This window comes from Aspergillus aculeatus, assembly GCF_001890905.1.
Source record: "Aspergillus aculeatus ATCC 16872 unplaced genomic scaffold ASPACscaffold_3, whole genome shotgun sequence".
Taxonomy (NCBI): Eukaryota; Fungi; Ascomycota; class Eurotiomycetes; order Eurotiales; family Aspergillaceae; genus Aspergillus; species Aspergillus aculeatus.
Genome location: NW_017962978.1, coordinates 1,607,784 through 1,622,216, shown reverse-complemented (window position 1 = coordinate 1,622,216; position 14,433 = coordinate 1,607,784). Strand labels below are relative to the sequence as shown.

At 50.8% G+C, this 14,433-nt stretch overlaps 4 protein-coding genes across 4 annotated transcripts; 1 reads left to right on the top strand and 3 right to left on the bottom strand.

Annotated features, from left to right (window-relative positions):
• Positions 1-908: 908 nt before the first annotated feature.
• Positions 909-1,692, bottom strand: rps21 (40S ribosomal protein eS21; the record flags this gene model as incomplete). Its single annotated transcript, XM_020200744.1, has 2 exons — positions 909-1,143; positions 1,661-1,692. The coding sequence occupies 2 exons, from the start codon at positions 1,690-1,692 to the stop codon at positions 909-911; spliced, it is 267 nt and encodes an 88-aa protein (XP_020059418.1).
• A 266-nt stretch (positions 1,693-1,958) lies between these two features.
• Positions 1,959-3,986, bottom strand: ASPACDRAFT_113764 (NUDIX hydrolase). The gene is made up of 3 exons (XM_020195747.1): positions 3,501-3,986; positions 3,050-3,402; positions 1,959-2,950 (listed from the first exon to the last, which is right to left on the bottom strand). Exons 1-3 carry the CDS (start codon positions 3,557-3,559, stop codon positions 2,346-2,348), a joined length of 1,017 nt encoding a protein of 338 aa, XP_020059417.1. The 5' UTR covers positions 3,560-3,986; the 3' UTR covers positions 1,959-2,345.
• Positions 3,987-4,059: 73 nt separating this feature from the next.
• On the bottom strand, positions 4,060-6,291 carry ASPACDRAFT_76152 (putative IMP dehydrogenase). The gene is made up of 3 exons (XM_020204651.1): positions 5,971-6,291; positions 5,605-5,913; positions 4,060-5,407 (listed from the first exon to the last, which is right to left on the bottom strand). The coding sequence occupies exons 1-3, from the start codon at positions 6,158-6,160 to the stop codon at positions 4,266-4,268; spliced, it is 1,641 nt and encodes a 546-aa protein (XP_020059416.1). The 5' UTR covers positions 6,161-6,291; the 3' UTR covers positions 4,060-4,265.
• Positions 6,292-8,371: 2,080 nt separating this feature from the next.
• On the top strand, positions 8,372-13,997 carry ASPACDRAFT_58028 (putative Ras GTPase activating protein; the record flags this gene model as incomplete). Its single annotated transcript, XM_020203306.1, has 3 exons — positions 8,372-12,725; positions 12,776-13,054; positions 13,108-13,997. The coding sequence occupies 3 exons, from the start codon at positions 8,372-8,374 to the stop codon at positions 13,995-13,997; spliced, it is 5,523 nt and encodes a 1,840-aa protein (XP_020059415.1).
• Positions 13,998-14,433: the final 436 nt, after the last annotated feature.

Genomic DNA, 14,433 nt, shown 5'->3' with positions numbered 1-14,433 from the left:
CTTTTTTTTTTTATCTCATGTTGAAATGCAAAGACGTTCGAAAGTAATAGTGCTGTCTTGTTTATTCTGTTGTTGATATGACGCTATAAAAGACTACCACAAATCCAGATTACGAGTTACGCGGACACTCACCCACATCCACTCGGGAATCGAAAGAGAAGCAACACCGCCTTCTTTTTCCTTCTTTGGCAGGATTGTCATGGATTGAATGAAGATGCATGCTCAGACCGAGACTAAATACCCAAACTAGAAGTAGGAACTCGATGGATAATGTTCCACCCGTATCTGTGCCCCAGTGCACGAACTCTGCGACAGTGGCTCTTCAGCAGGCGGATTTATATAGTAATCTCCGGCAATTTGGGGGGGACTGTAGATTCTACTCTACTAGGTCTTCAGCCCTTTCCTCGCGCATGGGAGTCGGGGCTGGATGTTTGGATTGCCCCCGAGGAGGGAACCAATCGATCCAGGTCCGAGACGGCGGGAGGAATGGGGTTGATATGCCGGTTTAGGGGGAACTTTAGGAAAGTACATAGGGAGGTGGGAATATTAGGAAAATTCTACATGTGACTGACTCTAAGAAGAGGCAGATAAATAAGTGAGAAGGGACGGTTGTGTTGCCGGGTATAAAGGGGCGGTTCTGGATTTTTATTGAAGTTTTTCTTTCATTCAAGTTCTTTTTTTGGATATAAGATATATCATGATGTTGACCATAACATCTCATCCTGTAACAGGATCAAGTTAGCATGGTTTCTGGCGTAGGTTTCAGATAATGGGAGACGCCGGCTATTGGAAAACCGAAGCGGCAGTGTCTGTCCCCACGAGAAAGAAAAAGGCTTACCATCACCAAATACCCGACATCAAAAAACCCATAAAAATTGGAAACACCGCCCAGTTTACGAACCGTCCGCTTAGCGCTGACGGCTGGCGGTCCAGACGTTCTTGAGGTAGCCGTCACGCTGGGTGAGGCGGTTCAGGGAGTCATCGCTCTCACCACGGGCGCGGATGAAACCGCACAGAGCGTAGGTCTGGTTCTCGCCGGTGTAGCGGCCGTTCTCGTCAACCTTGGCGATGGAGATCTGCACGGAGGCGTGGTCGTTGGCCTTGATGATGCGGTTGGTGGCGCTGCACTTGCGGGGCACGTAGCTGTAGGACACGACATGAGGTGGTTAGTTGGTCTGCTTTGGAGATTGTGTGTTTTCGCATATCGCCCGCCTCGGAACGCGGACGATGCTGGAAGTGATTGCGCAAGAGACTGGGGCAGACTCGGCGATAGCGGAGAGGTTTTTTTTTTTTTCTTTCCCAGACGACAGAACCAGAGAGAAGAGAGATTTTGATATGCGACTTCGACCTGGTCCAGATAAAGACGTCTCGATACGCATATCAGATGATATGCGCACTTCTTCCAATTTCGATTCCACCTCTTATCTCACTCATCTTTTCGAGTCGTTTTCATTGCATGGAGAAAACCACCGGACCAGGTCACATATCGCATATCAATTCCTCCGCTCATTCCCTGCTTCCTCCTCTCCGTTCGCCTGTTCTCTGCTGTCGTCTGGTTGTTCTCCGCCATGCATCGAGTAGCCCTGCCCTAAAACCTTCCGCATCCCCTTGGGGAAACCACAAAACCACAAAAAAAACGGAGGGAAAGAGGGGTACGTACAGATCGACGATCTCTCCCTTGTCGTTCTCCATTTTGGCGAGTTGGGTGGGTGGTGAGGAACTTGAGGTTGACGAGAAAAACGGAGCGGTGCGCGGGAAATTGAGACGGTGGGCGGATGGGGTGAAATGAGTGACCCGGACAACTTTCTGCGTTTCCCGGTTGTGGGTCATGTGATTCTTTGTCGAGGGCTTGCCGCTAAGGTTGGCTGCCGATTAGGTAATGCCCGTTCTTGCCAGACTGGGTTAGCGCGGTTCGATGCGGAGGGACTTCAAGGTACCTGTGACAGTACTGTACTGTGCATTAAGTGAACTAGGCATTGTACTGTGCTGCTGTACCTGCAATCAACACATGGACCCGTTTGCATACCCATCCTAGCGATCGGAGTAGTCTTCAAATATTACAAGCACAGCAGGATAGTCAGGCGAAGCTGCCTTCCCCTTGAAGCCCTGAACAGGAGAGCCCTTTTCTCTAAATTGAGAGGGTGTCAAGCAGCGACTCGCTCGAGATAGCAGCAGTAGAAAAAAGCGCTGGCCCTGTTTAAAAGCAGTATTGGAAGATCATGTTACAGGCCCATCTAGGAAGTTGTAGTGTGCCCCGTCAAATCAGGTCTCGCTTGTATGCAGACTAGTTGCTTGGTCCATGGTGAAAATCCCATCTTCACGGCATCCACACCCCATCCATGCCCTCATAAGTTACTCTTCGCCTCGGCTTCGAAAGCATCCTGCTTCCACCGCACCTCCAACTCGCGCGCCTCCCCTCGCTTGAACCTCACAAGCACGACCCGCTCCGTCTCCCCTTGCTTATCCGTCCCCCTGAGTTCGGGGCCCGGCTGATCCAACGCCAGCACCGTGCGTCCGTCAGAGGACATCCTCAGCATCTTCGGGGAGATACACTTCTCCGACCACGGCGGCTGACCGGTGCTCACAAAATCAGTTAGTTCCGCCCGCCGTCGGTGCAGCTCCCGCAGCGAAGCGGCGACGCGGGGCTTCTTGTCCAAGAAGCCAGCCACCAGATGCAGCAGGAGGAACTGCGGCGGAAACAGTATAATGTCGCCCCTTTGCGCCATCTGCAGCCACTCCGAGGCAGGCAAGAATCGAGCCTCTGTGACCTCCACGCCTCCGTCGCTCGTCGGAACTTGGATTTCCTCCCGCTGTCCCTCGGATGGGATCTCGTCGAGAACCGGCTTCTCAGCCTCCGCAGGAAGTGGAAGAAAGTAAAGGTACATCTGCGTCGTATATCGGCGGGAGTTGGTTGTTGGAGTAATCCATCGAGTAAATGGGATCAGTCCATCTATTGAGGATCAAATTAGCGAAGACAACTTCCACTGGAGTTGAGTTGAACTTTTGCCCCTTCGAGTGTAGTCAAGTGCAAGATGGACGTGTGTCTTACCTGTATCCGGCACCGCATTGGGACTCTGCTGCTTCAGCCACTCTAAGAAAGTGGTCTGGTTTTGATGGATCGCGCGTCGACCCGGTTCGCGTTGTTCTTCCGGGACGGCGAGCATCTTGCCGGAAACTTTATCCTTGGCGAGGAGAATGCCGCTCTCCTCGAAGAGCTCTCGGATGGCTGCGTTGCGGTACCACGGGCCATCATCGTGGCGCTCTCGATCCTCAGCGGGTGGGCATTGGCCATCTTGAGCCGAGAGGTTGCCTCCCGGGAATACATGGGCAGAAGCAAACGAGGTCGAGGTTTTGACGCGGTGAAGGAGGAGGATCTCGTTTTGGGGTGATACCAGGATGACGCTGCACGGGAATAAGCAGTCAGGAACAACAATACATTGAAAATAGAGAAGAGCGGGTGGAAGGGGTATTTTGAACGTCGGTGAATTCGTCGTGCTTACCTAGAACTGGGCCGCGGAACAGCAGGGCGGGGTCTCTGGTTGGATGCTGAAGATGACATTGTTTGGGTAGCAGCAGCCTGCTGGGATCGTGGGACATTGGAGCTTGCTCTCCATGTGGTTTGCGGCGTATAGTCATTGGAGCATGTGAATGGCTGGGGGGTATACTTTCCAGAAGCTGGAAGCCGGGGACCTCGGGCGACTGCGACGCAGTGAGGGGAAGTCGAATATATTAACCGGGGAGTACAGCTGGGGATTACCAGCGGGATTGAGGTCATGGCTATGCTATAATACTACTTTGTGCAGACACGTTGCAGGGATTTTCCAGCGGAGGGTTGGGCCGAACGAAAAGTACTTGATCTATAGGCAGGGAGAGAAGGTGCCCTGGCAGTCACGAACCATCCGCATGAAAGCGGTCTACCCCGCGTTCGGGCTTATCGTAGGGGCCGAGGCTATAGATTGCAGAACTCGTAGGGCTGTCCAAGGAACTACAGATACTTCTTACCTTGTGGATTTACGGCCACAAGAACAATTCGCAGTCTAGTGAAGAGAACCAATTCTTGAAAATGTATTCAATTATCATAAAGCAAGATCTGAACTATTCCTCGTCAAACTCCAGTCCCTCGTGCCCAAGCTTTTTATTTTTCGTAGCAACCACGTAGCATCATGTAACCAATCATATAAACAGGGTAAACGGTTCTTAGATGCAAGAGAATAAGAAGGCATAAAAGGTATAAGACAAAAACAAAACGCTTAAGCTGTCACCGCTTAAGAGTAGAGCTTCTTGTCGTAGCTGTGCAGACCGTGGACGTTACCCTCGGCCATAGCGCTAGCACTTCTCATCTCGAAGCGAACCTTGCCCTGGTTGACACCATCGTGGAGAGCCTTCAGGCTCTTGACGCCAATGTCCTGCAGAGAGTGCTGGATACCAGCGGTGAGGTAGGGAACGAACTTGGTGACCGATCCACGGTCAAGGACGGAACCAGCAACACCCTGGGCGACGAGGACGGAGTCCTTCTCGGAGAAGTAACGGGCAGTACCAGCGTTGCTGGCCTTGCTGTCCTTGGCACCAGCACCAGCCTTCTTGTCCTCCATGGCGGCGATACTGCCCATACCACGATAGGCCTTGACAAGCTGACCCTCCTTGCTGACGAAGTACTCACCAGGGGACTCGGTGGTACCGGCCAAGAGACCGCCCATCATGACGGTGGAGGCACCCATAGCCAGACCCTTGACGATGTGGCCAACGTTCTGGACACCACCGTCGGCGATACAGGGAACACCGAAGCGGGCGGCGAAGTTGGAAACGCTGCGGACGGAAGCAGCCTGAGGACGGCCAACAGCCATGACCTCCTGGGTGATGCAAGCACTGCCGCTGCCCATGCCAATTCTCAGGCCATCGACACCGGCGGCGATGAGAGCAGCAGCCTGCTCACGGGTAACAACGTTACCACCAATGACATCAATCTCAGGGATGTTCTGCTTGATCCACTTGATCATCTCAATCTGGTACATGCTGTTACCCTGGCTGCTGTCCAGGATGACAATGTCGAGACCGGCCTCAACAAGTAATTTAAGTCTGGTCTTGTCCTCCTCACGGGTACCAATAGCGGCGGCAGCGATCAGCTGCTTGGACTGAGGAAGCTTGGAGGCAAGGGGGTAGTGAAGGTTCTTCATCAAGTCACTGCGAGACAAGAGAGAGACGAGGTTGCCGTTGGTATCGACAATGGGGAGCTTGCCCTTCTTGGAGGAGCGAAGGACTTCGTTGGCCTCGGCAAGAGTGGTACCAGCAGGGGCGGTGACGAGGTCGGTGGACATGATGGCAGTAACGGGGGCATCCAGATCGCGGTGGAACTGGATGTCACGAGAAGTGACCATGCCGACGAGCTTGGAGCGGAGGGTTCCGTTCTCTGTGGTAGACAATCATCATGTTAGAATCAACGACTTGCACAAAAGGTGATAATGACAATGAGTATTGAAACTGAGGTCAGATAAAACTGGTCTCTACAGTGCTGCTCTCGCTGCTCCAGTGGAACGAAAGTTATAAAGAAAAAGTGATTGATCATCATGTTGGAAAGGATACACAGGAAATCAAGTAATGACTTACCAGTGACGGGGAAACCACCGAAGCCCCACTTGGCCTTGAGCTCCTTGGCCTCGCGGACAGTGGCGGTAGGGGAGAGGACAACGGGCTCCAAGATGAAACCGTTCTCGTATCTCTTGACCTTGCGGACCATCTCGGCCTGGTCCTGAGGAGAGCAGTTGTGGTGGATAACACCCAGACCACCGAGGAGAGCCATGTGAATGGCCATGTTGTGCTCAGTGACGGTGTCCATGGGGGAAGAGAGAAGGGGGACCTTCAAAGAGACACGCTTGGTGACAGCGGTGTCGAGAGTGACATCTGAAGCAGGAAAGCCTATTCTGAGGCATCAGCAACCCAGTTCGACGAGATGAGCTCAAATTCTCGCCTTACCGATGTACCCAGGCAGGATCAGGAAGTCATTGTAGGTCAAAGCACCGTGCTTGTCAGAGTCAAGCAGGGTATCGACATCCAGACCATCGCTGGTGGTGTACTCCTTCTGCAAGACCTCCAGGGCCTTAGTGTAGTCCTGGATCTCAGCCTTCATGGCCGGTCCAGGAATGTCACCGTTGGCAAAAGTCATGATGTATGTGAGAAAAAAGACTCTACAGCTTCTATCAAAACTTGTAGAGAGTAAGTGATCAAAGATCAAAGACGATAATCAACAGATCGACGATCGAAACGTTCTGTTGATGGAGAAAGTCTTCCTTTCCCAAAGAAAAGAAAGAAAAGAAAAAGAGAGAAAAATCGGAGGAGAAAAAAATTGGCTTTTGAGCTCTTCGTCGCACACGCTAATCGGGGGGCGCCTGCTCGGTGCCATGCTGTAATTAGTCTAGCGCCACCGGACTCAATTGATTTGTCATCGTGATTGGATGCTAAACGAAGTGTCCCGTGGGCGGTGAGTCAGACTCTGGAGCGGTTCTCGCCCGCTTAGAGATTTCTTAGTGAGGAGCATCAAATTTTTTTACGGAAGATTCCATCCGGTTCATGTCTAGTGTTACTAGGTACAGTACTACGGTACCACCTCATGAAGAGGCCCATTGCTACTGTACCAGTGTATCCTCCATGGACCTTGTTTTTGCTTGTGACAATAGCTGAAACCATCAGGCAGACCTCCGTCAAAGACTAGCGGTCTGAGTGGTACCGCAGTACTTACTGCAACTACCTAGTAGTCGGCAGTCAGTCCCGCTAAGATTTAGCCGCCAGCATCCGCCCGCGCTACCTATGCATGGCATAGGCTTAACGGCTCCCGGCCCATCGAACAGTCGGCATTGATCCATCTTGAGTGCTGACAGTCTGGCACTGTTCAAGAGAACTCCGTAAGGCTATTGGGGATTGTCGGGTGTTCAGGATGCGTTTCGGCAATGAAGATGGCACCAATAGGGAGTCTACCTTTGAAAAAGTATCTATCCAGTTGATCGATACTGAAGTTAGCTCCGTTATATGTCCGTTCTTTGGTCCGCAGAAATTGAAGTTCTCCATTGAAATCTGAAGGCGTATTTTCGTGTAGTATCATGAACCGAATCGAATTTAACCCGCTCTTGGGTCTTCTGTGCCACCTGTCTGACATTGTCTCGCAAGTCCCATTGTTGATAGTCGCTTCACTACATCTCGAATGGTGCATATTGGCAGATGCTGATCTAAATCCTTTTCAAGAATGGGTGAATACGCTAGATTATCATTGCAGTCAAATCCCGTCGCTTGCGAATGCTGCAATTTATTCTATGTCCTGCGCAATCACTCTATGACTGCCTTTCTATTTCTGCCCAACCGTTGAGAAATCAGACAATCACACTGAGACCCCATCGATGTAGCCACAACATGCGAGTGCAACAGGGCAAACCCGACGGCCGTAACATTTTATGGTAACTTGATTGAGTTTGGTGCCTGGGCGCGTCCATTAACGTGGATTATATATCCGTGCCCGCTGTGCCCGGGTTTTTGCAACAAGGAACACCATTCATGGTGTTCGCATGGATTAAGCAGGGCACGTCGAGCCAAACCTCTCAGACCTGCACGTGCACCTTGTTGATAGATTCTTGCATGGTCATAGATCAGATCTTGCACGAGGACACCAATTCCTCTTTCCTCTGATCTCAGCTGAAACAGTAATCTTGGACATGATTGTTGAAACCGGAATTGATGTGGCTGGAGCAATGATGATCGACGTCACTCCGATCGTAATCGGGGCGCGGTCACATGTCCGTGCTCACCATACCTGATCGGGAGATTTGTTTTCGACTCGGCTGAGGCTGGGGGGAGGGGGGGTCCGTTCCTGCCTCCGATTTAGTAAACTATTGCCCGTCCCTCCCCTACCTTCCCCCGCTTGCTTGCCGATTAATCAATCTTCCCTCCCTCTTGTTTCTTGCTGCTGCTTCAGCCTCTTCTTTCAATTTATTCCTGCTGGTAAGGGGAGTTCGTTCCATTTCACAGCGACGCGGTTTGTCTGGCTTTTCTTTTACAATCGGCAGTCCTTATTGTGATTCAGTCTCCAATTGAACACCGAATTTTCCTGAATCGGTGGTTTCCAGCCCAATCAGACCTCCGTTTCTGCATCAACCAATTCTCGCCCAATTCCCCCGGTTACCATAGGACCATGCCGCTTTGCCCTGCCAGCTGAAGAAGTCCTTGATGAACATTCCGCCTTCGTCAAATTAACACACATATTCCTTTCTATACATCTTCTTTACCGTTTCACTGCTTCGCTTGGAGAAGCAGGTATGCGGCCAATTGAGATCGAGTATCTTATATTTCCATTGGTTCCCACAATCTCGTCCACGGAACGGCACCCGTTATGTCAAGCCACCTAGCCAGTCTCCGACGTACGCAGACGGATTTTGCAGACGAAACAACAACATCGAGTCCACTCCGCCATGGATCAACAGCATCCACAAGCTCGTCTATCTACACTGCCTCCACCAATTCATTTGCCCCCAGTCGCACCAGTACTGTCTCATCAAGTGCATCAATCGGGTCGATGCCCAGTATCAGTCATAAACGAGGGAAGAGTGAGCTGAATAAGATTCCGTCCGACAAAATGGCCGGAGGGCGCTCCGAAGTGGGAACTTTGTCCAACGCGGGCGCAACATACGAGAACATCCGCCGCTCATTGCGACCACTCTCTCAAGCTCCCAATGCATCGGCCCCCTCGAATAAACAGTCCATTTACCGCCATTCGCGCAGTCAGACTATCGACCATCCGCAGTACTGGAAAGAAAACCGCCCCCAAACACCCACCTCTCGCAACACATTTCATCATGATATCGAAGAATTGAAAGATACGGACTCGCACGCCTCAACAACACCGACTAAAAGCGAAGCGCCTCTTGACGTGCAACCGCATACGGTTTCACCTCACACCCGACCTCACATGAAACCGCAACATTCTCATAGCTTGTCCAGTCCTCCACCAATCACGCATACCCTCTCGACGCCTGAGCTTGAAACGTTTCAAAAATCATCGACAGGTCACCTGCGCACGCTTTCGAAATTCGCAAAGTCGGGAGAAACAAATGAATTCGGTCTTGACACCTACAGCTCTTCCGTGGTAGGATTACAGGGACGACGACGTTTGAAAAGAGCAGACTCAGTGGCTAAAAAAGATGGCTCCGGCCTCGTGCGCAAGAAGCCCGCGTCGGCCTGGGCGGCAGGCAATTGGATGGACAAACAGCGACAATTCCTACAGGCTTACGAATACTTGTGCCATATTGGAGAAGCTAAAGAGTGGATCGAGGAAGTTATCCAGAAGCAAATCCCCCCGATCGTGCAACTAGAGGAAGCACTTCGCGATGGTGTAACGCTGGCAGAAGTGGTACAAGCGATGAATCCCAACCGAACGTTTCGAATATTTAGGCATCCGAAACTTCAATATCGACACTCAGATAATATCGCCTTGTTTTTCCGATTCTTGGACGATGTGGAACTGCCCGAACTCTTCAGGTTTGAACTGATTGATCTGTATGAGAAGAAGAATATCCCCAAAGTCATACACTGCGTTCATGCTCTATCATGGCTGTTGTTCAAAAAAGGCCTTGTTGAGTTTCGCATGGGTAATCTCGTAGGTCAGCTTGAATTCGAACACCATGAACTGGAGCAAACACAGAAGGGTCTCGACAAGGCTGGTGTGAGCATGCCTAGCTTTTCGGGGATGGCTGCGAATTTCGGGGCAGAACCTGAGCCGGAGCCGGAGCCGGAGCCAGAATCCGAAGAGGAGAGAATCCAGCGCGAGTTGCATGAGAGCGAAGCGTCAATTGCTGATTTTCAAGCCCAGATCAGAGGCGCAATGACGCGCCTGAAGCTTGGGAATCTTATGAATGACCTTTGGGATTTTGAACCTTTCTTGGTGGAATTGCAATCCCGAATTCGCGCTGACTGGGCCCGCCAAATCATTCAATATCGCTTGGATATGAAGGCCTTCGCCACGAATCTCCAGGCGCTTTGCCGAGCATTCCTTGTGCGAAGCCGCCAGAGTAGTGTCCAGGAACATTACCGGGCCAATGTTGTGGGCATCATGCAGCTACAGAGCCTCATTCGCGGCGCCAAAGCAAGGGCCGACGTTGACCATCTGCGAACTCAGATTCGGAAGGAGGAATCTGGCATCAAACAGATTCAGGCGGCGCTGAGAGGAGCCTTGCAGCGCAAGACTGTATCTGAGATGCACGAGGATACAAGATACGCGGAAAAAGAGGTCCGACTATTGCAAGCTGCGATCCGGGGTGCTCTCCAGCGCAGTCAAGTCTCAACGCAGCTGGAAGCTGTTCATTCTGCCGCGGGTAGCATCACCACCCTTCAAGCGATTATCCGAGGAGTTTTGCAACGTAACCAGGTCTCGCAGCAATATGAAACCGCGCACTCCGCCGAGGACAACATTGCGACACTTCAAGCATATATCAGAGGTGCCCTGCAACGCATCCTAGTCTCCCAGCAAAGTGAAGCTCTACGCTCCGTGGAAGACAGTATCACAGCACTGCAGGCACATATCAGAGGTACTCTGCAACGCAGTCAAGTCTCTGAACTGTATGAAGCCACACGGTCGGTGGAAGATGAGATAACAGCACTCCAGTCAATCATCAGAGCTGGCATCTTACGGCAGCAGGTGAATGTGCAGAACGCAGAGATTAGTGGCACTGAAGCGCTCACGGTGTCTCTACAAGGGAAAATCCGCGGGATGCTGACAAGGAAGTCCGTTGCTGAGATAAAGGAAGCGCTTGCCCTTGAGTTAACTGCCATCACTACTATTCAATCAATTGCTCGAGGCCGTGCGCTAAGAGAGCGTCAGCATCAACAAGCGGTAGCACTTGAGGAGACGACTAGCGAGTGTGTATCGCTCCAATCACTGGCTCGTGGTGGGGCAGTGAGAACAGCACTTGAGCAGCTTCGACAGGACCTCAATGAACATACACAGGCGGCAATTCAACTTCAGAGCATAGCGAGAGCGAACGTGATCCGGTCTGAGATCCGGTCGCAGAAAGCAGCACTGGCAGAAGTAGAGACTTCCATCCTGGAATTACAATCTATGGGTCGAGGCTCCATCCTCAGGAGACGGTTGGCAGCCGACGCCGAGGCCTTGCAGGATGAAGCACTGGTGATCACACGTCTTCAGGCCCTCGCTCGTGCGGCAGTTCTCAGAATCAAGGTTGGCGGAGATCTGGATGAGCTCGAAGACTGTGAGGATGAAGTTAGCCAGTTGCAGGCACAAATTCGAGCGATGCTGATCCGGGTTGAAGTTGGCCAGATGCTGGCAGACCTTGCTGCTGAAGAAGATGTTGTCATTGAGCTCCAATCGCACATACGTGGATACCTGGTCCGCTCGAAATTCGAGGAGAAACGTCAATATTATCGCCAAAATATGGAAAAGGTTATCAAGGCGCAAAGTTATGTGCGAGGAAGAATTCAGGGCCAAGCATACAAGAGTCTTACTACCGGCAAGAATCCTCCAGTAGGAACTGTCAAAGGCTTTGTGCATCTGTTGAATGACAGCGAATTTGACTTCGACGAGGAGATTGAGTTTGAGCGAACAAGAAAGTTGGTAGTCCAGCAAGTTCGACAAAACGAGCTAGCGGAACAGTACATCAGCCAGCTCGATATCAAGATCGCTCTGCTGGTAAAGAACAAGATCACCCTTGATGAAGTCGTCAAGCACCAAAAGCACTTCGGCGGCCACGTTGGAAGCCTGCTGCCCAACAGAGAGATCTCGTCCACAGACCCCTTCGATCTCAAAGCCCTGAACAAGACGTCAAGGAGAAAACTTGAACAATACCAGGTATTCTTCTTCCTTCTTCAGACTCAATCGCAATACTTGGCCAAGCTCTTCCAGCGTCTGCGTGAGCTCAACACCTCCGAGAAGGAATACGAGCGGATCAGACACTTGATGATGGGGCTTTTTGGTTATTCGCAGAAGAGGCGAGAGGAGTACTACTTGATTAGGCTGCTCGCACGTTCCGCACGAGAAGAGATCGAGAGCTTCGACTCACTGCATGAATACTTGCGCTGCAATGCGTTCTGGAACAAACTCTTCGCATCTTATATCAAGTCTCCCCGAGACCGCAAGTTCATGCGGGATACGCTGGGTCCTGTCGTTCGGGAGAACATCATCGAAAACCCGGAGTTGGACCTGGAAAGTGACCCAATGCAGATCTATCTTTCCGCCATCAATAACGAGGAGCTGCGGACCGGAAAGAGAAGCAGGCGTCGACCTGACATTCCTCGAGAGGAGGCCATTCGAGATCCAGAAACTAGGGCGACCTTCATCCAAAATCTTCAGGACCTTCGTGATATCGCCGATCATTTTTTCTCCGCCTTTGAAGAGCTACTGTATAGGATGCCCTTCGGCATTCGGTATATCGCAAAAGAGATGTATGAGAGCTTGCTATCAAGATTCTCCAACGAAGATCCTGGATTTATCCTCCAGACTGTCGGCCATTGGGTGTGGAGGAATTATTTCCAGCCTGCCATTTTCGAACCCGAGAAGTACGGTGTGGTGGATCGAGGTTTGACTCAGGAGCAGAAGCGAAATCTTTCTGAGATCGCCAAGGTGATTGCGCAAGTAGCTTCTGGACGACTTTTCGGTGCGGAGAATGTCTACCTCCAACCGTTGAACAGTTATATCGGTGACTCAATTCAACGGCTTGGCCAGATCTGGGGTGACAGTAAGTTGAAACATGTACAAGAATGTCTTCCAGTGCTGACTGTTGTATAGTGATTTCTGTTCAGAATGCAGAGGATTATTTCGACATTGATGAGTTTAATGACCTCTACGCCAAAACAAAGCCCACCTTATACATCAAGATGTCCGACATCTTCTCTATCCATCAACTCGTCGCCAGTGAGATACAGTACATGTGCCCAACCCAAGATGATATCCTGAAAGAGGTCATCCGTGACCTCGGAAATGTGAAATCCAATGAGAGCGAGTTGATGAGTGTCAACTCCTCCGAAATCAGTCTCACACTGAATCCAAAGCTTGCACAGGTTGAAGGTGAGTGTTTTGAATTCCGGCCAATGCGTGTTGATAGCTGACTTGCAATCTAGACCCGGAGGCAGATGTCAAGGCTTTGTTCATGGAAACAAAACGATGCATCCTCTACATCATCAGAGTTCAGACGGGTGCCAATTTATTGGAGATCATGGTCAAGCCACCTACCGACGAAGACGAGGAGAAATGGATGATGCTGGTGCGCGATGAACTGAGTGCAAACAACACCAGGCGAAGCGCATATGCGGAGGCCAACACGATGGTTGACATTGCTTCCATGAGTTACTCCGAACTTAAGCGGACGGCACTCGAGAATATCTTGCACCTCGAACACACTGGAAAGATCCGCCGTGACAACTATTATCAGGATCTTCTGAACGCGATCGCTATCGATATCCGAACCAAGCACCGCCGGAGAATCCAACGGGAGCGGGAGTTGGATAGCGCACGAATGACGCTTGCACGTCTCAATGACCAAGCTGTCTGGCTGGATCAGCAGCTGAAGACGTACAATGACTATATCGAACAGGCCATGATCACCCTGCAGAACAAAAAGGGAAAGAAGAGGTTCCTCATGCCCTTCACAAAGCAATGGGACCACCAACGTGAGCTTCAGAAGTCGGGCAAGGTTTTCAAGTTTGGCTCTTTTAAATACTCGGCTCGCAACCTGGCCGACAAGGGTGTTCTTGTGCACTGGAAAGGATACACCGAGCGCCAATGGGACCGCGTCGACCTCACGATCTCGAGTAACGAAGTTGGTGTTTTCACTCTGGATGGCAGCAGTGGACCGATGATGATCCCAGGGGCCAATGCCCAGGTGCCATTGGATGACCTGCTCCAGGCTCAGTTCAACAACATGCAATTCCTTGACTTCTTCGACGGACAGCTTCGGGTGAACGTCAACCTTTTCTTGCATCTCATCATGAGGAAGTTCTACAATGAATAAATGGGGACCTCGTAACATGATGTTGTTTCTTATCTTTTCATTTTCACCCTATATCCATCCTCTACCCTCTTATGGCATTGTGATATCCCACCTCTTTTCCTGTTATAGCATGTTGAACATGACGAGAGCTCGGCGAGTTTGATGCACAGAGACGAGCTCCTTATTTTCGATGATTACCCCTCTTGTTCGTTGTTCTGCTTTTTTTCTTTTCCCTTTTCATTCCTTCGATGATACTCAGTGCATGTCTATTCTATGATGATTTGATGATCTTATGTGTGTAGCTTTTATGCTAAGCTGTACGTATTGCATGTTTGAGCTGCTGTGGAAACAATAACGAGCCATGGTCAGTCTCTTTTCTTGAAGCCAGCGTGCGGAAGTAAATATTGCAAGTAGTAACTTATGTTTAGTTATGTGAAAAGAGGATGACGCAGCGATT

Bases quoted from the DNA above. Each gene is read 5' to 3' on its own strand.
- ASPACDRAFT_76152 (XM_020204651.1), bottom strand. From the start codon at position 6,160: ATGACTTTTGCCAACGGTGACATTCCTGGACCGGCCATGAAGGCTGAG. The intron at 5,914-5,970 runs GTAAGGCGAGAA...GCCTCAGAATAG, and splicing joins GATCCTGCCTGGGTACATCG to GCTTTCCTGCTTCAGATGTC. The intron at 5,408-5,604 runs GTAAGTCATTAC...TGTCTACCACAG, and splicing joins CGGTGGTTTCCCCGTCACTG to AGAACGGAACCCTCCGCTCC.
- ASPACDRAFT_113764 (XM_020195747.1), bottom strand. From the start codon at position 3,559: ATGTCATCTTCAGCATCCAACCAGAGACCCCGCCCTGCTGTTCCGCGG. The intron at 3,403-3,500 runs GTAAGCACGACG...ATTCCCGTGCAG, and splicing joins GTTCCGCGGCCCAGTTCTAG to CGTCATCCTGGTATCACCCC. The intron at 2,951-3,049 runs GTAAGACACACG...GATCCTCAATAG, and splicing joins CAATGCGGTGCCGGATACAG to ATGGACTGATCCCATTTACT.